At 37.2% G+C, this 24,057-nt stretch overlaps 1 protein-coding gene across 1 annotated transcript in view; it reads right to left on the bottom strand.

The window, feature by feature from the left end:
* LOC149197939 (GTP-binding protein ERG-like) overlaps window positions 1–24,057 on the bottom strand; it is a 166,628-nt gene that overhangs the window by 114,579 nt on the left and 27,992 nt on the right. Inside the window, exon 3 of the mRNA XM_089406034.1 lies at window positions 10–158. Within this exon, the coding sequence (XP_089262160.1) occupies window positions 10–158 (149 nt within the window). The remainder of the gene's footprint in view (window positions 1–9; window positions 159–24,057) is intronic.

Raw genomic sequence — 24,057 nt, 5'->3', positions numbered from 1 at the left:
AATACATACTTTGCAAGATGCCGATGAGCATCAATCATTACTAGTAGTACATCATAGAGAAATAATGATCTCCATGCACTTTCAGTGCGTTGTGTGACATCCGCACTGTAAAAGCGGCCAGAACTACTGCGCATGATACCTGGCGTATCAAAAAAAAGCTGTAAAGACATAATTAGCAATTCAATCAATAAATCCAACCATTAGCATCAGTCAGTATCCACTTGCCATTTTCTCGCTGTATACATTTAACAACTAGCCATATGATTTTGACTATGGCTGAGGAAGACTGCAAGAACCTAAATGGTGAAGAAGTATTCAACAAGTAAACATCCACTTTTATTACATATGTAATAAATTACTTCTCTACAGAAATTCAAGGTCTAATGAATATCACAACCATAGCGTTACTCTTGTTGCACCCATATGTTTGTATATTGGACTTCTACGTTTCTCTCGTTTACTAAGTTTAAATTAAAATCCAAACATCTCTTGAATACGAAAATTTCATGCCTTAATCATTTAACAACTTTAGATTCCGAAAGACCACTGGAGCAAGATAGTTGAATGCAACTTTGCATGTTTTATTCCATATGTCGACTCTGGCTGCGCAAATGCATGATCAAAAGCTATCGACCAGATCCCTCTAATTACCCGTTTGAGTAACATACCAAACTAAACATGCAAGTGACAATTATGGTGCAACGGTCAGCAAGAAGATCCACCCATCCAAAAGGCACACCAAAAGGTAATATCCTTGAACCTATGTATAAGCCATAATTTAGGTCCTTGAACATTGCTCATTTATTTTGATGGAAGAATTCTAAATCCGCACTTGATGCCTGAGTTCAAGAACATTTACAAACTAATAAAATGCATATCCATTCAAATTCATAATCTTAGGTTTTGTCCAAGAGTAAATACTAGTGACCAAAACTACTACAATGGACGCTTGATCTGTCTATCGAACTGACATCATTTAGTCGCTGAACAAAATAGCTGTAAGGTCTGCCTCAATTTGTTAACCTGTGGTTGAATTTGCAAACTTTCGAAAGCCTTTCTAGGTTTTCAAGCACCTCTTGACTACACCAGTAATGGAAAATCATTAACAAACTCTCACTTTACCAATGGCATAACAGGAGTATCTACATGCCTACCTTGAAAATAATGGATGAATCAGTGTCCAAATTGCAAATTTTATATTTAAACAAAGGATGGAATTTAGTAACATGCCAAATGACTACTTTAAATGCCATGACACCAGTTACAAAATTCAAGTCTACATACCATGAATTTTCAAATGCCTGAAAACTTAAAAGAAAGTTTAAATTTGATTGCCCAATGTACTCTGTAAATATTATTGCTTCAAAATACATTATTTACAAAAGGCTACCGACTGTAACCCAGTGTTGATAACATCGCTGATTTTTTGGTTTTTTGGTAATATGCTGAAAATTCGCGATTTGTTTGGCCTGAAAAAAACTGTGGTTTTTTCTGATTTTTTGATTTTCCAGATTTTGAAAAAAAATAAAAATAAGAAATTGTATTTTTTAATGTTCGCCACAGTTTGCTGATTTTTGCCAGTTTCTTCGCCAATGTTTCTGAGAAGATGTTTTCTGGACCCTCACTGATCTTTTTCCGATGCCAATGTTATCAACACTGATCTAACCATGTCTTGTTTTGAATTGCAATCTATTGAAAAATTTGTAACTAGGTTCAGCCTTCATAAATATGAAATGTACTTTTTGATTCTTGCAAAGTGTAAAATGAAAGAAAAATTATTATTATTATTATTTGGACCATGGGTTTCATGCTCAAAGTCTTTTATTTTATAGGTCAAGCACCCATTGAGTGCTTCTATGGTTTGTCCTAGGTCAAGAAGTCAAAAGAGTCATTGTCATAAGTTGAAGACCCCTTCAGGCACATTGTAACTTGTAAAGAAAATTATTTGTCCTTAAAAGTGTCAAAATACCCATCAAGACCAAGTCGGCCTGGCAGCTCGCAAGTCAGCCTGAAATGAGGAGCCACGTCCACCTTGCAAAGCCTATATAAAGGAGGAAACTCAACCTCCTTGAACCGCATCCATCTCTCACTCATTCAAGCGAAGGAAGAGGAAGAAGAAGGCAGTGAAGAAGGAAGAGGACGAAGAAGACTTCGTTTTGGGCTATTTCTCTCTCACATGTGTGAAGGAAGGCTAGGGTTTTTGCAGCAGATCTAGGTTTTTCCTCTACAAGTTCGATCTTGAAGAAGGAAAGGCAAGAAGGTTAAGCCAGGGTCACAAAGAGCCATCCTCAAGCTCCAGAAGTCAAAAAAAGCCTAGCAAAGGTTTGAGGCTAAGTTGCACGAAACGTTTCATACTTTCTTAAACGGGTATGTTTAGAATTGCAATCTATTGAAAAATTTGTAACTAGGTTCGGTCTTCATAAATATGAAATGTACTTTTTGATTCTTGTAAAGTGTAAAATGAAAGAAAAATTATTATTATTATTTTCTGGACCATGGGTTTCATGCTCAAAGTCTTTTATTTTATAGGTCAAGCACCCATTGAGTGCTTCTATGGTTTGTCCTAGGTCAAGAAGTCAAAAGAGTCATTGTCATAAGTTGAAGACCCCTTCGGGCACATTGTAACCTGTAAAGAAAATTATTTGTCCTTAAAAGTGTCAAAATACCCATCAAGACCAAGTCGGCCTGGCAGCTAGCAAGTCAGCCTAAAATGAGGAGCCACGTCCACCTTGCAGAGCCTATATAAAGGAGGAAACTCAACCTCCTTGAACCGCATCCATCTCTCACTCATTCAAGCGAAGGAAGAAGAAGAAGAAGGCAGTGAAGAAGGAAGAGGACGAAGAAGACTTCGTTTTGGGCTATTTCTCTCTCACATGTGTGAAGGAAGGCTAGGATTTTTGCAGCAGATCTAGGTTTTTCCTCTACAAGTTCGATCTTGAAGAAGGAAAAGCAAGAAGGTTAAGCCAGGGTCACAAAGAGCCATCCTCAAGCTCCAGAAGTCAAAAAAAGCCTAGCAAAGGTTTGAGGCTAAGTTGCACGAAACGTTTCATACTTTCTTAAACGGGTATGTTTAGAAACGTCAGCTCCCAAAAATGGAAACATCGGCCAAAACGTTGGCTGAAACACCATATATGTTTATATATATAAAAATATATTTATAAATAAGAGAATACCACATTATCTTGCAAGAAAAAAGGGGATAAGACCCATAGATGACAATTTAGAAGGAAAACCAAGTCTATATTAACTCTCATAGATGATTACATAATGGTCGAGTTTTAGTCAAGTTTCGGCCAAGTTTCGGGTACGGGTAGGTCCCGAAACATCATTTTCCTAGAAGTTTCGTGCAACATAAGTTTGAGGAAGCCATTGAAGGCTAAAACAAAGCTCACACATGTGGCAGCATCAACTGCAGGAGGACCGAAAATTTCAGGTCCACTGTGGAGGCCAAATTTTGTAGCTGGGGGTCGAAGTTGTGCTACTGGAGGAGATTTGATTGGGTTTGACTTGTTCAAGGAAAGCACATCATCTAGAGTGGGTGGACCTGGTCTTGGTCTAAAGGTCCTGGATTTCATCAATTCAAGAATCTACAAGGAAGGGAAGAGATTTGCAGGTTTTCCTCTCAATTGGAGATGTTTTGGCCCTAGCTTGCAGCCAATATTTTGTGTTCTTGTTCTTCTTGTTTTGGTAGTTGTTTGATGATATACAAAGATAATAATAAGTAAAGAAGCTAATAAGTAAGAAAAAGTTAAAATATATCACAAGCAGTGATCAAGGAAAGAGAAATCACTCTAATCATTGCCCTATAGATTTCTCAACATGGGATCAAAGCTGAGGTTGATTAAGGGCATTATGAAGATCTATACTACATTAAATAAGTTCCTTGATAACAAGACTCCCGAAGAGGTATTCACTGGGAAGAAACCAACCGTAGATCATCTCTGAATTTATGGTTGTCCTATCTATATACATATACCTAAAGACAAAAGAAAGAAGTTGGATCTATCTAGCATGAAGGGAACCTTTGTGGGCTATAGTAACTCTTCTAAGGCCTATAGGATCTACATAAAGGAAGGACATCGAATAGAATATGTTCAAATGTGATATTTAATGAAAGTACTTCATTCAAAAATCAAAGGATCTCCCAATGGACTCCGATGATGAACTTCAAGTATTTGAAGAGGAAGTTACCAAGGAAGAAGAAGAATGAAATCATGAAGATGAAGTTCCCAATGAACCTATACATCCTGTGGTTATTCCCGAAACTATAAAAAGGCCTAAATGGTTGAAGTTTACACTACTTGATGCAGAAGGTCATGGGGCAGCTCAAGGTACATTCAAGGAAAGTAAAAAGCCCAAACAATATTCTGGGTATGCAGCCTACATGACAAAACTAATAGAAGCAGAGCCATCCACTTTTGAAAAAGTTGTCAATCACCAAGAACGGAAGGATGCCATGAATGAAGAATATCAATCTATGATGAAGAATGGGGTTTGGGAGATCGTACCTAAGCCTAAAGACAAATTTGAGGTAACTTCCAAATGGATATACAAGATCAAACATGCAGTAGATGGAAGTATTGATAAATATAAGGCAAGATTTGTGGCTATGGGCTTCTCTCAACAAGAAGGCATCAAGTATGAAGAGACATTTGCTCTGACAGCAAGTTATACTATTATACGTTCGTTGGTCTCTTTGGCAACATCGATGGGGTGGAACATCAACCAAATGGATATCAAGACTGCATTTCCTGAAAGGCACAATTGATGAGGAATTATATGTAGAACAACCCTTGGGGTTTGAAGTTAAGGACAAAAAGGCATATGTTTGCAGATTGAAGAAGGCATTGTATGGCCTCAAGCAAGCACCAAAGGCATGGTATCCTAGGATGGATGCATACTACAGAGATTAGGCTTCACAAAGAGTTTTGTTGATCTGGACATTTATATTAAGGTTGTGAAGGGAAAATCGGTAACCATTCTTTTGTATGTGGATGATCTTCTCTTGATAGGTGTAGAAAGTCGAATTGAAGAATGCAAGAAGCAACTAGCAGTAGAATTTGACATGAAGGATCTAGCGTTGATGCACTATTATTTGGGACTGGAAGTCTGGCAAGGACTTGATGAAATCTATCTAGGTCAAGGAAAGTATCTGATCAAGATGTTGAAGAGGTTTGACATGATGGATTGCAAAACAATGACAACCCCAATGATCACAAACTTGAAAAGACTAAGGAGTTTTGAATCAAGCCTTATGGATCCTTCTAGGTATAGGCAATTGATTGGCTCACTGATGTACTTGGTGAATACTCGACTAGACATATGTTTTGCAGTAAATATTCTCAGTCAGTTCCAAGTGCAGCCAAAGCATGGTCATTGAATAGCAATGAAACACATACTGAGATACCTGCAAGGAACAATCCACCACTACCTAAAATATGATAGGAGGAATGGTGCCCACTTGATTGGATATACAGATTTCGACTGGGGAGGCAGTGAACAAGATGGAAGAAGCACCACAGGAGGATATTTTAGTTCGGGATCCTCCATGATCTCATGGATAAGCAAAAAACAAGATACGGTTGCTTTGAGTATTGGTGAGGTTGAGTACATTGCAACCTGTGAAGTAGGTAGAGAAGTTGTCTTGTTAAGGAAGTTGCTATCGAACCTATTTGAAAGACCAATGGACCCTACAATGATACATTGTGATAACACCAGTTGTATACAATTGTTTGAAGACCCAGTGTCTCATGGAAAGACAAAGAATATCAACAAGTATCACTACATATGGAAGCTAGTACAAGATGGTGTGTTGTAGGTACAGTATCTCTCCACCGACAAGCAGGTAGTTGACATATTGACGAAATATCTTCCTAATAAGAAGCTTGTATATTGTTGGGTTGTGTTATATTCTTTCCACGACTAGCTCATGTAGTTAACCGGGTGGTTAATCCGCCCCCCCTTCGTTGCGTTGATTGCATAGCGGGGGGGTCACAGGGGTTTGAGGGGTGATTTTGGTTTTGGAACCTATGTTAGGTTGAGCGGACCCACCAATGGTTTTGTGCATGATTTTCCCACATGTTTTTGGACGCGATGGTTTTCGGTCCATGGTTTTGGACACGATGGTTTTCGGTCCATGGTATTGGATGTTTCGGCATGTATAAATATGTATTGAAACATTGAAAGGATAATAATGAAAAATCAAGCTAGTAGTCCTGATTTTGGGATCCAGGGGAAATCTCTGTGTATATGTGTTTTATGTGTTATGCACTCGCATTGTTTATTTTATGTGTTTTAGAATTCGTATGTAGGTAATTTCTGTACGGGGTTAAAACCTACGTTTGGTATCAAAGTTGTTTGGGCTTCAAGGGGACGCCTTTGTTGCTGAGGGGTTTCGCTCAGGCCTGTGGTAGACCCCGTTCAGTGGGAGATCTGCGGGATTGATTCTGGGGTGAAAGAAGATGGCGAGCAGTGGAAAGATATAGATCAAGAAATTTAATGGTCAGAGTTTTGAGTGTGGAAACACAAGATGGAGGATCTGTTGGTGGATAAAGATCAGTGGATTGCAGTAGATCCGGGTACTAAACCAACGGGAGTGTCTGATGAAGAATGGAAGAAGTTGGATCGGAAGGCAAAAGCACAATACAATTGTCTCAGATTCAGTATTGTCGAATGTATCGGGGGAAGCTACGACGAAGGCTTTGTGGGACAAGTTAGGGATTTTGTACCAATCTAACTCTTTGGTTAATAAACTGTTCCTACGGAAAAAGCTGTATAACCTGAGGATGAAAGATGGAGACTCGGTGACAGAGCATCTGAATGGGTTTAATACTGTGGTAAGTCAGTTATCGTCTGTTGATATCAAAATTTCAGATGAAGATAAGTGCATTAGTTTGTTGTGTTCTCTATCAGATCCGTGGGATAATCTGGTTATTGCAATAAGTAGCAATGCAACTGTCTTGCAGTTTAATGAAATAGTCTCATCCTTGCTAACGGAGGAGATGAGAGGGAAAAATATGGAGAGCCAAAATGGTGATGCCTTATCTGTACGAGGACGATCCCAGAACAAAAACAAAAATGAGTCATCGAGTGGGAGATATAAATCTAGAGGGAGATCTAAATCTCCAGGAAAACTTGTAAAGGTGGTGTGCTGGAAATGCGGAAAGGAAGGGCACTACAAAAGGGATTGTAAATCTAAAGCTCCTGATAAAGGAAAGGGATTTGATGATGCTCCTTCTACAGAGGCAAAAACCACCTCAGATGAAGGTGGCGATGTGTACTTGGCTTCTTCAAGTACACATGTAGATCATGAGGCATGGTTGATTGACTCAGGTGCATCCTTTCACTTCACTCCCCATAGAGAGTAGTTTTGCGAGTATGAGAAATATGATGGTGGTGATGTCTTCTTGAGGGATGACAGGAAGGCTAAAATCGTTGGTCGTGGAAAAGAAAAGTTGAAGTTGCAAGGTGGAAGGGTTAGAACACTTCCGAGCGTTCTGCATATTCCTACATTAGCCAGAAATCTGATTTTTGTAAGCAAGTTGTATGATGTAAGTGTAAAAACAGTGTTTGAGAAAGATACATGTAAGATGGTTCGGGGAGCACTGGTATTGATGCGGAGAGTTCGAATTGGAACTGTGTACAAGTTGCAATGTAGCACTGTTGTTGATGGGTGCAATAGTTCTGTGGTTCCTGAGAGTGAAGCAAAAAATCTAGTGGTCTCTGGAGAAAAGACCATGATGTGACATCAAAGGCTTGGACATATTGGAGAGAAGGGTCTTCAAATACCTCATGGTAAAGGTATGGTGGAAGGTATGACTAATAGCTCTCTGGATTTTGATTTTTGTAAAAATTGTGTATATGGGAAGCAGAATCGGGTGAGTTTCCCCTCTGGTGGTAAGAGGGCAAAACAGATATTAGAGCTTATGCACAGTGATGTGTTTGGACCTGTGAAGGTTCCATCACTGGGTAAGTCTGTGTACTATGTATCATTTATAGGTGACTTCTCAAGGAATACATGGATATATTTCCTTAAGAAGAAATCTGAAGTCTTTGACAGGTTTAAAGAACTTAAGGCTCCAGTGGAAAACCAGGCAAAAAAGAAGATAAAAGCGCTGAGGACAGATAACAGTGGAGAGTTTTGCAGTAAGGAATTTGAAAATTCGGTAAGAAGTGTGGTATAACACGGCAGAAGGCTACTCCATATACACCTCAGCAAAATGGAGTTGTAGAAAGAATGAACAAGATATTGATGGAAAGGGCAAGAAGCATGTTCAGTGGTGTCGGGTTAGGACAGGAATTCTGAGCAGAGACGGTAGAGACAGCATGTTACCTAGTCAATAGATCACCTTCATCAGCGTTGGAGGATAAAACTCCACAAAAGGTATGGACTGGTAAGAAACCCTCTCTTTCACATATGAGGGTATTTGGATGTGATGCATATGTACATGTTCCAAAGGAAAAACGAACCAAGTTGGATAGAAAATCTGAAAAGTGCATCTTTATTGGGTATAAGGATGGTTTAAAGGGTTATAAGCTTTGGAACCCAGTAACAAAGAAGGTTGTGTACAGCCGAAATGTGGTGTTCAGAGAGGTGAAAGATGTTATTAAACATGAAGTCCAACCAAAGGAATCTGAAAAGATAGAGTTTGAGCTAAAGGAAGAAGAATCGGACTCTATAGCAGAGGAGGAATCAGAAGATGAAGAGCCACAAATTCCGATTGTGAGAAGATCAGTTCGAGGAAGAAGACAGCCAGAAAGGTATAGTCCATCTGCTTTCTGTTCAAATTTTGCTTTATCTATTACTGATGATGATCCGAGAACTATGAAGGAGGCAATAGATTCAGAGGATGGAAAACTCTAGAAAGAGGCCATGGTTGATGAAATGGCATCTTTGCACAAAAATGAGGCTTCGGATCTAGTGGAGTTGTCGGCTGAAAGGAAACCCATTGGCAGCAAATGGGTGTTCAAGAAGAAGACAAATGCAAAAAGAAAGGTGGAGAAATACAAAGTTCAGTTGGTAGCAAAAGGTTATTCCCAGTGTCGGGAATTGATTTTGGTGATATTTTTTCTCCTGTTGCCAAGGTAACTTCTATTAGATTACTTTTCTCTGTTGCTGCTGCTTTTGATTTTGAGGTAGAACAGATGGATGTGAAGACAGCATTTCTTCACGGGGATTTGGAAGAGGAAATCTACATGAAGCAACCTGAAGGCTTTGCGATGAAGGGTAAGAAAAAACTGGTATGCAAGTTAAAGAAGTCTTTGTATGGGTTAAAACAGTCACTAAGGATGTGGTATCAAAAATTTGAAACATTTATACGGGGACTTGGCTTCGCCAGAAGCAAAGCAGATCACTGTGTGTATTTTAAATTAATTGGTGACCGTGTTATTTATTTGGTCTTGTACATGGATGTTACGTTGCTGGTTGGAAATGACAAAGAAATTATCCAGGATTTGAAGACCCAATTGTCCTCCAAATTTGACATGAAAGATCTTGGTGTTGCAAACTATATTTTGGGCATGGAAATTAAAAGAGATCGGGCAAAGAGGAAGCTCTGGTTAAACCATAGGAAGTATGTCGAGACAATATTGCAGAGATTTAATATGCAGGATAGTAAACCGGTGAAGGTTCCTATTCCTATAGGTGTAAAGTTATCTGTTGAACAGTGTCCCAAGACACAAGAAGAAGAAGAGGACATGTCCCGTGTTCCATATGCAAGTGCAGCCGGTAGCCTGATGTATGCAATTGTCTGTACTAGCCCAAACATTGCACATGCAGTGGGAGTATTGAGCAGGTTTATGTCAAAACCAGGAAAGGGGCATTAGACAGCAGTGAAGTGGGTTTTCAAGTATTTGCGTGACACTAGTGATTATGGTTTGTGCTACCATGGAAGACTAGGATTGGACAGAGTGTTGGATATTCGTGGCTTTGTTGATGCAGACTAGGCTGGAGATCTAGATCAGAGAAGATCTACAAGTGGGTATGTGTTTAACCTATTTGGAGGTGCAGTCAATTGGATGAGTAAGAAACAATCTGTAGTGGCACTATCAACTACAGAGGCAGAATACATGGCAGCCACTCATGCAAGCAAGGAAGCAGTTTGGTTGCAGAGATTTTGTTCAAGTATGGGGTTAGTACAGGGAGCTATAAAGATACATTGTGACAGCCAAAGTGCAATTTCCTTGGCAAAGAACCCTGCATATCATTCAAAAACAAAGCACATTGATGTTCAGTATCACTTTGTGAGGGATATGATAGAAGACAAAAAGGTGTTGTTGATAAAGGTGGACACTTTGAAGAATACTGCAGATGCATTGAAAAAATCTGTGAGCTTTGAGAAGTTCTCTTGGTGTAGAGAAACAATGGGCGTTGCAGGGTTGGATAAATGACTAATCTCTCTTGTGGCCCCCTATGGAAAGAAAACAACAAGTGGGAGAATGTTGGGTTGTGTTATATTCTTTCCACGACTAGCCCACGTAGTTAACCGGGGGGGTGGATCCCCCCCTTCATTGCGCTGATTGCATAATGGGGGGGTCACAGGGGGTTTGAGGGGGTTTGAGGGGTGCAGGTAACCCCACTCTATGGGGTCCGGGGCAGCGCCCCAGAAAATTTTGACACGATGGTTTTCGGTCTATGGTTTTGGACACGATGGTTTTCGGTCCATGGTATTGGATGCTTCGGCTTGTATAAATATGTATTGTAACATTGAAAGGATAATAATGAAAAATCAAGCTGGTAGTCCCCGTTTTGGGATCCAGGGGAAAATCTCTGTGTATATGTGTTTTATGTGTTATGCTCTCGCATTGTTTATTTTATGTGTTTTAGAATTCGTATGCAGGTAATTTTTGTACGAGGTCAAAACCTACATATATTTGAGAGACAAGCTTGGTGAGGTTGATGTATCCTCCCTAGTTGAGAGTGAGAGATAGGCAAATCATTCTTGTCTTCACTTGGGAAGACAAAATGGAGGATTGGCTAAGCATCTGGCAGTTGATACTCTTTCAGGATGACGTAGGAAATCCAAGCTAAGAGTTGTCATGGACCGATATTCTTTGAGGACTAGCTATCCACGATAAGAATAGTCCAAAGAAGGTCATATTCTGTGAACACCCAAGTGGGGTATGTACCTTGAGAGACAATGATGATGGTGTCTATAAATCATTGGTCTCGCCAGCATTGTGCTCTGATCTCGTGGACAGATAGAGTTGTTAATCAAGGCATTGCTACGTGACAATGTTGGTTGATATGATGCTAAATAGATGGTCTGCCAATTTGGCTCTTCTTATGGGATCTCTTTAGATTGAGAATGTCCATGTACCATTTATGAATACCTCCCTAGTTAAGAGGGAGTGTTGAAAAATGTGTAACTAGGTTTGGTCTTCATAAATATGAAATGTACTTTTTGACTCTTGTAAATTGTAAAATGAAATAAAAATTATTATTATTATTATTTTTGGAGCATGGTTTTTATGCTCAAGGTCTTATTTTATAGGTCAAACACCCATTGATTAGATATACAGATTCCGACTGGGGAGGCAGTGAATAGGATGGAAGAAGCACCACATGAGGATATTTTAGTTTGGGATCCTCCATGATCTCATGGGTAAGCAGAAAACAAGATACGGTTGCTTTGAGTACATTGCAACCTGTGAAGTAGGTAGAGAAGTTGTCTTGTTAATGAAGTTGCTATCAGACCTATTTGAAGGACCAATGGACCCTACAATAATACATTATGATAACACCAGTTGTATACGATTGTTAGAAAACCCGGTATCTCATGGAAAGACAAAGAATATCAACAACAAGTATCACTACATTCGGAAGCTAGTACAAGATGGTGTGTTGTAGCGACAGTATATCTCCACCGATGAGCAGGTAGTTGACATATTGACGAATCTCTTCCTAATAAGAAGCTTGTATATTTGAGAGACAAGCTTGGTGAGGTTGATGTATCCTCCCTAGTTGAGAGTGAGAGATAGGCAAATCATTCTTGTCTTCACTTGAGAAGACAGAATGGAGGATTGGCTAAGCATCTGGTAGCCGATACTCTTTCAGGATGACGTAGGGAATCCAAGCTAAGAGTTGTCGTGGACAGATATTCTTTGAGGACTAGCTATCCACGATAAGAATAGTCCAAAGAAGGTCATACTCTGTGAACACCCGGGTGGGGTATGTACCTTGAGAGACAATGATGATGGTGTCTACAAATCATTGGTCTCGTCAGCATTGTGCTATGATCTTGTGGACAGATAGAATTGTTAATCAAGGCATTGCTATGTGACAATGTTGGTTGATATGATGCTAAATAGATGGTCTACCAATCTGACTCTTCTTATGGGATCTGTTCAGATTGAGAATGTCCATGTACCATTTATGAATGCCTCCCTAGTTAAGAGGGAGTGTTGAAAAATGTGTAACTAGGTTTGGTCTTCATAAATATGAAATGTACTTTTTGACTCTTGTAAATTGCAAAATGAAAGAAAAATTATTATTATTATTATTATTATTGGAGCATGGTTTTTATGCTCAAGGTCTTATTTTATAGGTCAAACACCCATTGAGTGCTTCTAGAGTTTGTCCTAGGTTAAACAGTCAAAAGAGTCGTTGTCATAAGTTGAAGACCCCTTCAAGCACATTGTAACTTGTAAAGAAATTTATTTTTGTCCTTAAAAGCATCAAAATACCCTTCAAGACCAAGTCAGCCTAGCAGCTAGCAAGTCGGCCTAAAATGAGAAGCCACGTCCACCTTGAGGAACCTATATAGAGGAGGAAACTCAACCTCCTTGAGTCAAATTCATCTCTCACTCATTCAAGCAAAGGAAGAGGAAGAAGAAGGCAGCAAAGAAGGAAGAGGACAAAGAAGACTTGGTTTTGGGCTATTTCTCTCTCACATGTGCGAAGGAAGGCTAGGGATTTTGCAGCAAATCTAGGCTTAACCTCTACAAGTTCGATCTTGAAGAAGGGAAGGCAAGAAGGTCAAGTGAAGGTCACAAGAAGCCATCCTCAAGCTCCAAAAGTCAGTGAAAGCCAAGCGAAGGTTTAAGGAAGCCTTGGAAGGCTAAAACGAAGCTTGCACGTGTGGCAGCATCAACTGCAGGAGGGCCAAAAATTTCAGGTCCGCAGTGGAGGCCGAAATTCTACAACTGGGGGTTGAAGTTGTGCTACTGGAAGAGATTTGATTGGGTTTGACTTGTTCAAGGAAAGCACATCATCCAGAGAGGTTGGACTTGGTCTTGGAGGGTATTGGTCTTGGTCTAGAGTTCTTCAAATTCGTCAATTGACGAATCTATAAGGAAGAGAAGAGATTTGCGGATTTCTCTCTCAATTAGAGAGGTTTTGGCCCTGGCTTGTCGCCTATATTTTATGTTCTTGGTCTTCTTGCTTTGGTGGTTGTTTGATGATATAAAAACATAATAATAAGTTAATAAGTAAGAAAAAGTTAAAATACATCACAAGCAGTTATCAAGGAAAGAAAAATCACTCTAATCATTGCCCTATAGATTTCTCAGCACAATCATGTTGTATAGACTCTAGAGTACTTTCAAGTTTAAATTCCACAAAAAAAAACTTCACTGTGTAATCACAACAATGTTTGGAAGGGGCTATGCATCACCGTCAAGATCTAACCAACGGCCCAGATTTTGTATGACAAATTTAAGAGGATTTCATATCCAATTTAGTGAAAAGTTTAGTTGGTTTGAGAGTATAACCTCAGGGTCCCTTACTTCCAAAGTATGCCTAGCATTTCATTTAAGAAAATTGCCAGGGCTCTAAATGATGCCCTCTAATACCTATCTAAGTGATTTGTCAGATTAAGTCATGTTCGATGTCTTAACATAACCTATAAGAGAATCTATCAATTCTAATATCTTAGTTATTAACAATAACATTTGCATTTTTTAAAGTTCATAAAGCCTAAAATTACAAGCATTATCATTATATGTGAACACTTTCTTAGGCATAAAAGTATTGGCTAAAACTATTAAGCCTTAAGAATGGAAAACGATGATGTAGGTCGTATTGAACTCATTAAAAATGCTCTTGAAAGTGAATTCATCCTTCAATGATATGTCTAGCATGTGATTCCCAACATAAATCTTTAGTGAATGATTATGATGTATAAGTCTTTTGGTACCTCTTTCCTTCTTGGCCAAGCTATTGAGCAATTTCTCCAACTAATTTTCTTTTAATATACTTTGGAAATATATAGTGAAAGAATATTTAGCTATAGCAAAATCCATCATTCTATCTAATCTTTAAGTGTGAATCATGCTTGCATATTACTTGCTTGATTTTCATAACTTGAGTATCCAATCTAACAAGCAACACTAAAGAGAATTGCACAATCCTATGAACTTCAACAATTTCACAAAACACACCTTATGTCATTCAACTCCATTAGCATTATCCTTACACCTTTGGATATCTTTGAATTTGGCAACCTCCTACAATCTTCACTTCTTAAGTTCAATAACAATCAACCACTTCTACATACAATCTAGTGGGGTCTCCCTTCATATTGTATTTAAATTTGGCCAACAACCCCTCCTAAAACCACCTTTTTAACAAACCATCTGCCACTTTTGGATGTATTCTCAACGAGAGCAGTTAGTCTTAAATGATAGAGACAAACATTTTTCTCACTCTTATTTCATGTTGTATATCACACCCACATCCTCGTTATCTTCACGTAACAACTTTTCAAGTTCATTTCTTAATGCTTCCCTATCTCAAAGATAGACTGAAACTCTCATTATCAATTGAATGCATTGTCTTTAAACATCGCAAGGAATCCTTTCAACCATAACTCCTCTCCATCACAAGAACCTAAATTCAAATAGAACAAAGTGTGGTTAACTTTTGACAATACATGTAATGGTGATTGTCATTTAGAAGTATCCTTGTACAATGTAACAAACAAAGTTTAGTTATGCTCTGACACCAATATAACAAACAGAGTCTGTACTTAAGTTAAATACTCCAAAAGACTTGGAATATGAAGATCTCCATTGAGGATAGAAATGTCTATATATAATGTATGAACGAGAATATGATGATTTGATTATAATTGAAGGTCTCGTATATATACCTAGGCAAGTACCCCTTCACGAATGGTCATATTCAATACTAATTATTAGTTAATTAATTATTGTTTAAAATTATTCTTGTTTATTTTATTTATATTATTTTTATATATATATATATATTATTCATAACAATGCCTTCCTCTTCAAAAAGCTTTGTCATCAAAGCTTATTGTTGACAAGGCAACTTTTTTTATTCATCTTGTAATCTATTTGCAACTTTCGGAATTCTTTGATTTGTCATCTCCAATGATACAAGATGATAGGATCCTTCGAGTGATAAATAAAATTGTTGAATTGAGAAGGGATCTAACCATCCTAAATCAATCTTGTGATTACTGGATACTTTGTGTGAATTTTTATCACAAGACTGAATTACATTGACATTAGTAGTCTTTAGAACATAAGTTCGTTGTTTCTATTCTAAGTGATACAGATATGAGGACTGATTGCATTGTCTGTTCTTGTAATTCAAATGTCGATAAGGAGTTCTTGTGGTTTGATTTTCCCTCATCATGCGTGTGGCAACATTCTGATTTACTTGAAGTACTATTGTTGTTGGATTTTTCATCGCTTGAACTGTAACATATGAATATGTTTTCCCTTCCACTAGTATGTCATCTTCTTGAGTTATGATATTGACTGGAACGGTATTCGTTCCTTTTTCTTCAACTTGAATGATTACATCTGAAGACTTTGATACCTCTTTCGTGATGAGTTCTCCTAATTTGTTTTTCAATGATTTCGTGTCATTTTGAAGTTTCTTAATTTGTGTCAATAATTTCTCACTTTGGTCCTTGAGGCGAGTAACTTCTTTGTTTTTGTCTGCAATAATCTTTTCAACTTCTTTTTGCATATTTTGCATTGCCTTCTGGTCTTCTAGCGTTACTAAATTTGGTTTTAATGTAACATCCTGTAGCGTTTTTGTTTTCTTTTTGTAGGAAAATGTGGTATTTAGGATAAAGGACTGTAGTGTTTCCATCCAAGGTGAACCCAAAATAATGTCACCTTGATCACTCCATAGGGATTGAACAGCAAATTGTGATATAAATGTATAATCCCCAATTCTTAATTGTAAATCAGTTATTTCATATTGTTTGTTCTCCAAGAAGTCTAATTTTTTTATTATATTTGACTTAGGATTCACAAATTGGTTTGCAATTTTCGGGTTTATATAACTTTTATTTTCGGTGGAGGAGATAGAAATAGTAACATCTTTTCCTGCCATAGTTCCCTTAATTCTAAATAGTATTGAAGCATAGTTAAATGAAGTTCTTGGAAATCTTCCTTCCTTCATTTCCAACTTAGTCTCGATTTTGCATTCCATCATTTCCGGATTAGAATTCATTCCTGACCACTTTATCCACTTGGTCACTTCTTCTTCTTCTTCTTCTAATTTAATACCTTACTATTAAAATAAAAATCCTTTTCACTTCCACCTTATAGTACTCTTTTTATAAAAAGTATTTTTAATACTTTTTCATAAATTATAAAGAAAACTCCTTATTTTTAATAATACTAGCACCCTTTTTTAATAATTTCCTCTCATTTATATATCTTTTAAGTGTTCTCTTTATATTAAACTACCCTTTCCATATTTATATCACTATATAAAGCTTATATAGTACCCATTTTTCCTTAAATGGACAATTTATTTTATACCCTTTTTTAACTCTAACTTAAATATGTATGTCTTTAATATCCCACTAAATCCACCTCCAACAATATCACACTTTAATTTTAACATATAGCGTCAATTAGAAGTTAGCGTGGCAATTAAGTTTTATTTTTATTTTTCTAATTTGTCATGCCCTGTCTCTTTAGATGTGACTCCTTGTGCCATATCTTGCAAGGAATGTTGCCTCTTACATTGAAGATGTACGATTAATATTTGGTGCACCAAGACCAGTAACAGGGGTGGTCTAGACGGTAGTGTTGGGTTACTTGTTAACGATTGTATCTTAGGATGGGTCGAATGGTAGTTGCACAGTGGTGATGATAGAATTCCTTGCTACAGCAGAGGCGGAACTAGTGTCAGCGTACAGAAACGGACCCGTAGCGATGTCCCCATCCACAACCACATAGAATTGACTTCCTTAAGCTTCGCACGATCCTTCTTCGCAGGCTCACTTTAGAGCAAGCTCGTCCAATGTGCTTAGCTCATCTTCGTCTTCTTTGCACGTATTATGTGCTTTTGTGATTGTGTTCTTCGTTGGTTGGTCAAGTATATATATTTTGATCCTTTTTTTACTTTTTTATTTCTCTTTTTTTTAATTAGTTTTTTTTAATGGCCAAAGGCCTAATAATATATTGGAGAACCTCCAAACTTTGTGTAGCTAAACGCTTCAATTGCACGATAACAAGGTTGATGGAAAGTTGATGGCCAAAGGTCGGATCAAACTAGCTTTGTGCAGCAGTTAAGCAGCCAGAGGATCAAATAGCTCTGATACCAAGGTAAGGAACAACGTTCAACTAAGCTCTGATACCAATGTAACGAATAGAGTTCGTACATAACTTAATACTCCAGAAGACTTGGAATATGAAGATCTCCATTGAGGATAGAAATGTATATATAATGCATGAATGAGAATATGATGATTTGATTACAACTGAGGGTCTTGTATACATACCTAGGCAGGTACCCCTTCACTAATTGTCATGTTCTTAGAGACATTTCTCATCAATACTAATTATTGGTTAATTAATTATTATTTAATTTATTTATATTGTTTTTGTATATATTTTATTCATAAGAGGTGGCTTCAACTTGTGGTCCTTGTCAAACCAACCCTCATTTCGAAATTGGCCCCACAACATCATTATTTCCACAAGAGAATGTAACTCTATACTTGTTTCAAGCTATAGAAAGCTCTTGTCAACGGGCTTGTGTGACTCTTATGTAATGATGTGTAACTAATCATTGCCAATACAAATTAAATCCATTTTCTATTTTAAGAGAACACTTCAACAAACTATTTATACATGAGAACTACACTGTTCTATTGTTTCATTATTGTTGTGGGGTTGGCCCATGGAATTTCTCCTTTAGCCCTCCTTTTCCATTTAATGGAGACTTCTAAGAAGGTTTTGTTCATCTATATTATAGCTGAAATTGCATTTTTGCAGCATCACTACATAGTGGATTACTTTGGCTCATTTCTTCCATCTATTGACTAGTTATTGCAAAGTCACCCAAAACATCAATTTTGGTGTTATCCAACATGAGTAATTTTGGTTCTTGGCAAGGTCAATTGGAGCTCCACATTTGATTTTGCTGATTGGATTCAACAACAGTATTAATGGCTAGAGATTACAAGTGTACACACTCTTACTTCGTGGCTTTATCAATTTACTAGTAAAGTGGAATGAGTTTCATGCTCTTTAATGGTGAGAAAAAAGAAATTCTTATGAAATTGCTCAAATATTGTGGATATTTCATTTTCAAATTCAGTTTCCTATTTCACTGCATAAACTATAAGGCCTAAGAAGTTTTGTTACCCATTTACCTATTTTTCCCCAAGATAACACCTATAGAGATATTTGTCTATTGCAATTACATGAAAGCACTTAGTCACCCTTCCCTCTAAATTTCCCTAGCAAACACGATAACACTACTTTGATTACATTTCCCCTCTAAACTTGTTGTATCGTTAGTTTCCCAACCATGATTTCATTTTTTTATGATTAATGCTTCCACTCGACACAAGCACAGATGTGCACTTGTGAAAACAAGCTTTGGCTAAGCTACCATCACTAGGGGGTATAGTTCTACCAAATTGGTCAAGGACTTGCACCCAACCCCAACCAATGTTGCCATTATTCATTTACATAAAACACGAGCACAAGCAAAAGTGTGTCCTAAGTAAGACTTGAACCCTAGCGAAAGCCTTAACATTACCCCACTTTCACCAACTCAACAAAACACCATTCACAAACAATGTTTTCATTATTAAGACTTTGATGAGTTGTTCAACTCCTTTTTTTAATTTTCCTTCATCATTGTTGCTCTAATCTTTGTTGGTTCTCCCATAGATTTAGGGGGTACTTGCCTAAGAATTCCTATCTAGGACATTACCCCACTTTCACCAACTCAACAAAACACCATTCACAAACCATGTTTTCATTATTAAGACTTTGATGAGTTGTTCAACTCCTTTTTTTAAATTTTCCTTCATCATTGTTGCTCTAATCTTTGTTGGTTCTCCCATAGATTTAGGGGGTACTCGCCTAAGAATTCATATCTAGGCAGCAATTTCTAGTATCAAGTTGAAACCCTTAAAATCATTGGTATGATTTACTCACAATAAACAATAAACAAGTTAATCCACTTGAACTCGATTCATGGCCACCTAAGTCACATGACACGAGGACACGAGACACAGATGACACGTAAATACGAGTACGCGACACGAGACACAGCGACCCTAGAAATAGGACACGTTATCTATATATATATATATATATATATATATATATATAAACTGAAAAATAGTTCTTGATCCATATAGATATGAATCATGAGGATATCTATTTAGTATTTAGTATACAATATTTACTATTTAGTAATTTACTAGCTAGTTTATTAATTTACTACATCAATGATGTTCACGGTTCAATGTTCATTGTTCATATTATAAATTTTGTTATTAACTTCAAACAAGTTTGATCATGTTCAAACTTCACATAAGGTAGTTCATGGACTAAATTTAAAGGTATAAGGCAGTCGTACTACTGAAATCTGTACAATCCGTATAGCGAGTTTTGGGCATGTTTTTCGAGGCAGGTCATACAGCGTTTAATGTTGTTTTATTGTTGGAAAAAAATTCGTTTTCCCTATTTGTTAATTGGCAGTGGCACGATTTTCGATGTGGAGTTCAAGCACAGAAATTGAGATAAGTTGTAATTTGTGGTCGCTGGTATTTTTACTGTGTATTTCAATTTCTCTGTAAAGCATTTTCAGAAATAGAGAAGAGCTCTCAAACTAGTTTTCCCCAAGAGTTGTAGGGGGTTTTTCCAGGGTCACATTGACCAAAAATCAGTGTTATTTACTGTGTGTGGTTGTCATAATTTTCCTGTGTTTTATTTCTACAATTTCAGCAGTTGTGAAATCTCTAAATTTGTGTTTTCAGAAAAATATTATCATTTCCAGACTTTTAGAATTTTTATCATGCTTATATTTAAAACTAAATCCATGGAGTGATAAGGAAAACTGATAACCGGAGTGGGGGTTGAAATTTCTTCACTAAATGTTGTGGAAATGAAGTGGAAAATTATGGGGGAGTTAAACTGATGTCCCAAGGTGATGTGGACTCCTAAGATCAAAGAAAGGACATGTGCTCAAATAAAATCGAATTTTTGGCATTAAAGGAGAAAGTTGCTTACTTGGAAATTCGAATTTGTGAAGTTAATGCACATTTGGGAGGTTTTGGAGAATATTTGGTGGAGATTTTTGTGGGAAATTGTCCCCATATCGGTTACCACCCATATACACTTGTCATTCTATCATAAAATTCGAATTTGGCACATAAGGGAAGAAGAAAATGATGTCCACTTGCCAGAATTCAACTTTTACACTTGGCATTGGAGCTCCATTCAACAAATTCGAATTTTTCTTTGGGATTGTCACCTCATGTCACTTGTTTAATCACCTCTACATTGGGATTGGCTCCAATGTCATTTGTCATTGTCATTCTTCATTGGGATTTGCTCCCAACTCTCTATATAATAGAGCCATGGGCTCTCACATTATATCGTGTAATACGAGCTATTGTGCTTCAGGAGACTCTGCAGGATTGTATACACTATTTGCAATATAATACAACAGTCTTTGGGGTAAAGCGTGATGGTGTTCTTCTCCTTGCATGTGTGGTAAATTCTTGACTTGTTGTTATGCTTCTATTTATTTCCTCATGTCATTATTTCTTTCATGCTTGTTTCAAGTTATGTTAGTATGCAGCTATCTCATATTAGCATAAGAATTAATTATTTGCTTTAGGAAAATAAATCTTCTAGTTGATAATAAATGTATCTCTAGGAATTCTTTCCACTACACTTATTTAATTTCACGTTGATTTAATGATTTTTGGTGAAGTTTTGTAGATGAATCATTATTTGGTCAAGCTTTTCAAGCGTGAGGGGAAATTCTCGGAGGAATCAACCCATTCTTGAAAAATATTCAAGGAGAACCCGCATGTTTTGAATTCCAAAGTCTCATCTATATCTTATTTGTGTCTTGCAGGGATTCTTTCAAGTTTCTTAAAGCTTTTATTTCTTGCATCAAAATATCAAACTTGGAAAAATTTATTTTTTACATATTGTACTTCATTTATCAATATCTAGTTATTTCAAAGAACTAAGTCATGGCTAGTCAAGGAGGAGAGCTTGCTCATACTCTTTGGCCTAGCCTCTTGTAGCTTATTTTTGTAACATACTTTGTTGTCGTCTTGGTCTAACATTTGAGTTATTTTTGTATCCTTTTGAGCAAGATAGTTTCCATGCTTTGATTTATAGACTTATTCATCTTGAAAGCATTTATAATATCTTGTGCTAACAATTTATTGTTTCACTTTTCAGGGTTATTTTGGCTTTCCATTTGAAATCATTTCACTTCATTCTAAGCAAATACAATTTCATTTCTTAAAGAGCAATACTTTGAAAGCATTGGTTGTTTATGTATTTCATGCTTATCTTATGTATTTATGGTTATTGTTCATATCAGTTTTGCTTATAATCTTAAAAAAATAATCTATTTAACTCTAACAATTCTCCTAGAAACTCACATCTTTTTTTAACTTAACTTTTCATTAGGGACCACCCCCCTTAGCTAACCTAGGAGATAGCTCAAACGGAGAGAGTCGGGATTAGTATGGCAGCCCCTTCTCTGAGTTCCCTACCACCAACCACACCTTGTGGGGTTGAAGGCTTTTCTCACTAACTTGTAGGTAGGTGTAGGCAACAGGGTCAACAGGACTTATTATGGTTACTATTATCTTCTTTATATTCTTTTCATCAAGCAATTACCATAAACATAAATCAACAAGGACATAAAAGAACGATGTACACCAGATATATGCTCCAAGCCAGGGAAAAACCCCACAAGGGGGAAAACCCGAGAAATCTTCCTTCCTTCTTATATATATTCAGATTAAAGATATATCCAAGGTTCAAGACTTCTCAAGACACGATCAAGACTTTTCAAGACTTTAAAAGATGCCAAGATAAACCCACCTTCAAGTTGATCTTCTAATAATGTGTCAAGTAACAGGTCCAGCAATAGTCTCAGAAACTAGCTCTATATCAAGTCCTTCTAACAAAGGATCTAGCAACAAGCTTCACCAAGCTCAACAAGTCTCTTCAGTAGGAAACTCAATAACAAGCCTTTTTAGTTAGGCTAAACAATATCAACTATCCTGTCTAATAGGAGGCCTAGCAATAAGCACAACGAAGATCCTTTCCAATCCAAATCAATCTTGAATGTGTTGTCTTTCCATCACCTACAAGGAGATCCAGAAGAGGTGTGAAATCCAAAATCTAGTAGCCCAGGATAAGTGTGAAATCCCAAAAACCCAAAAATTGTGCAAAATCCAAAAACTACCTAGAAAATTGTGAAGTAGCCCAGAAAGTGCGAGGTTACTGTAGTAGATGCGAACTTTTCAAAGGAAAGTGCAATATAACCGAAATGAACTCGTCTTCTTCTATTTATAGTTTTCCAAGAGCCAATTTGGGGCCAACTTGTCAGGTGGGTTTTCCTTGGCATCAGGTGGGCTATTTGACTAGAAATTTTATTGTTTTGACTCAAATAAAAATCATTTCTTGATCCAATTACATGTCCTAATGGAACTTTGACTCCAATACATGACAATGACTCAAATATATTTTTCTTTTGACTTAAATGGATCTTCAAGCACAAAGAACATGCTTTGACTTAATGGAGACCAAGATAAACATATTTTCCTTTTTCTTTCTTTGACAAAGTATACATAATGAAACGATAATTATGAAGATCGAACCTAGTCACATACTTCAACACAGATAAGCAGCTAACTATTCGGGAGAATAAGGATAACAAGGCCTATGCCTTAATTGTTGCATCTATAAGTGAAGAGGTGTGTCATCATGTTATTCCAATTACAAATTCTTATGATGTGTTGAGGAAGTTAAAATATTTATATGACTCGCACTCAAAATTGGAAGTAATTAAGTTTATGATTAATCTCTTCAACCTGGAGTTGAAGGACAATGGCTCCTTGGCCCTGGCCTCGAAGATTAGAGCCATGATGCATGATATAGAATCCACTGGAGTTAAAATGGGCATTCCTCTCACATCCTTTGTCAAGTCTGTCTATCCTACATCTCTCACTATCTTGAATCCTTACAAGCTAGTGCCCACTCAAGGACATTATTTTTGGTATTCTTGCGGAGAAGTTTGCGGGATGGGAGAAAGCTTTTGGGAAGAGGAAGACAACTTCTCAGTCCCTGTCCAAATCTAGATTCACCCCCCCCCCCACTCCTCTCAGTATTTCCAACAATTGGAATCATAGCCAACTTCTTCAAGATCAACCTAATAGCTGGAAAGAGGATTTCTGAATCACAATGGCCAATATGGATGCTAAGGCCCCCCAATTTGATGGAACAATTTTCTCCTTCTGGAAGGTCAGAATGGAGTACTACCTAATGTCTCTTAGAGTCGAAGTTTGGCATTCTGTTGCAGTTGGATACAAGTCCCATCTCCACTGTGTTTGCTAAAATAGAGATGGACATGATACATCCACATGCAAAATACCTTGGGAAAGAATCAAGCAAGAACACAAAGAGGACAAAGATAAAACACCAAATCCAAGGAAAGGTAAAGCACCTGAATCAGCTCATTATATTGTTTCCCATTGCAATATTGAGGTAATTGAAATTTGTTTCATACTTCATTTGCTTCTTGGAAAGATACATGCTTGCCTGATATACGTGCAACCTGTCATA

This window comes from Pinus tabuliformis, chromosome 2_2, assembly GCF_031772625.1.
Source record: "Pinus tabuliformis cultivar Carrire ecotype Pingquan chromosome 2_2, CPIR1, whole genome shotgun sequence".
NCBI classification, from domain to species: Eukaryota; Viridiplantae; Streptophyta; class Pinopsida; order Pinales; family Pinaceae; genus Pinus; species Pinus tabuliformis.
This window is presented reverse-complemented; position numbering and strand designations above follow the sequence as displayed.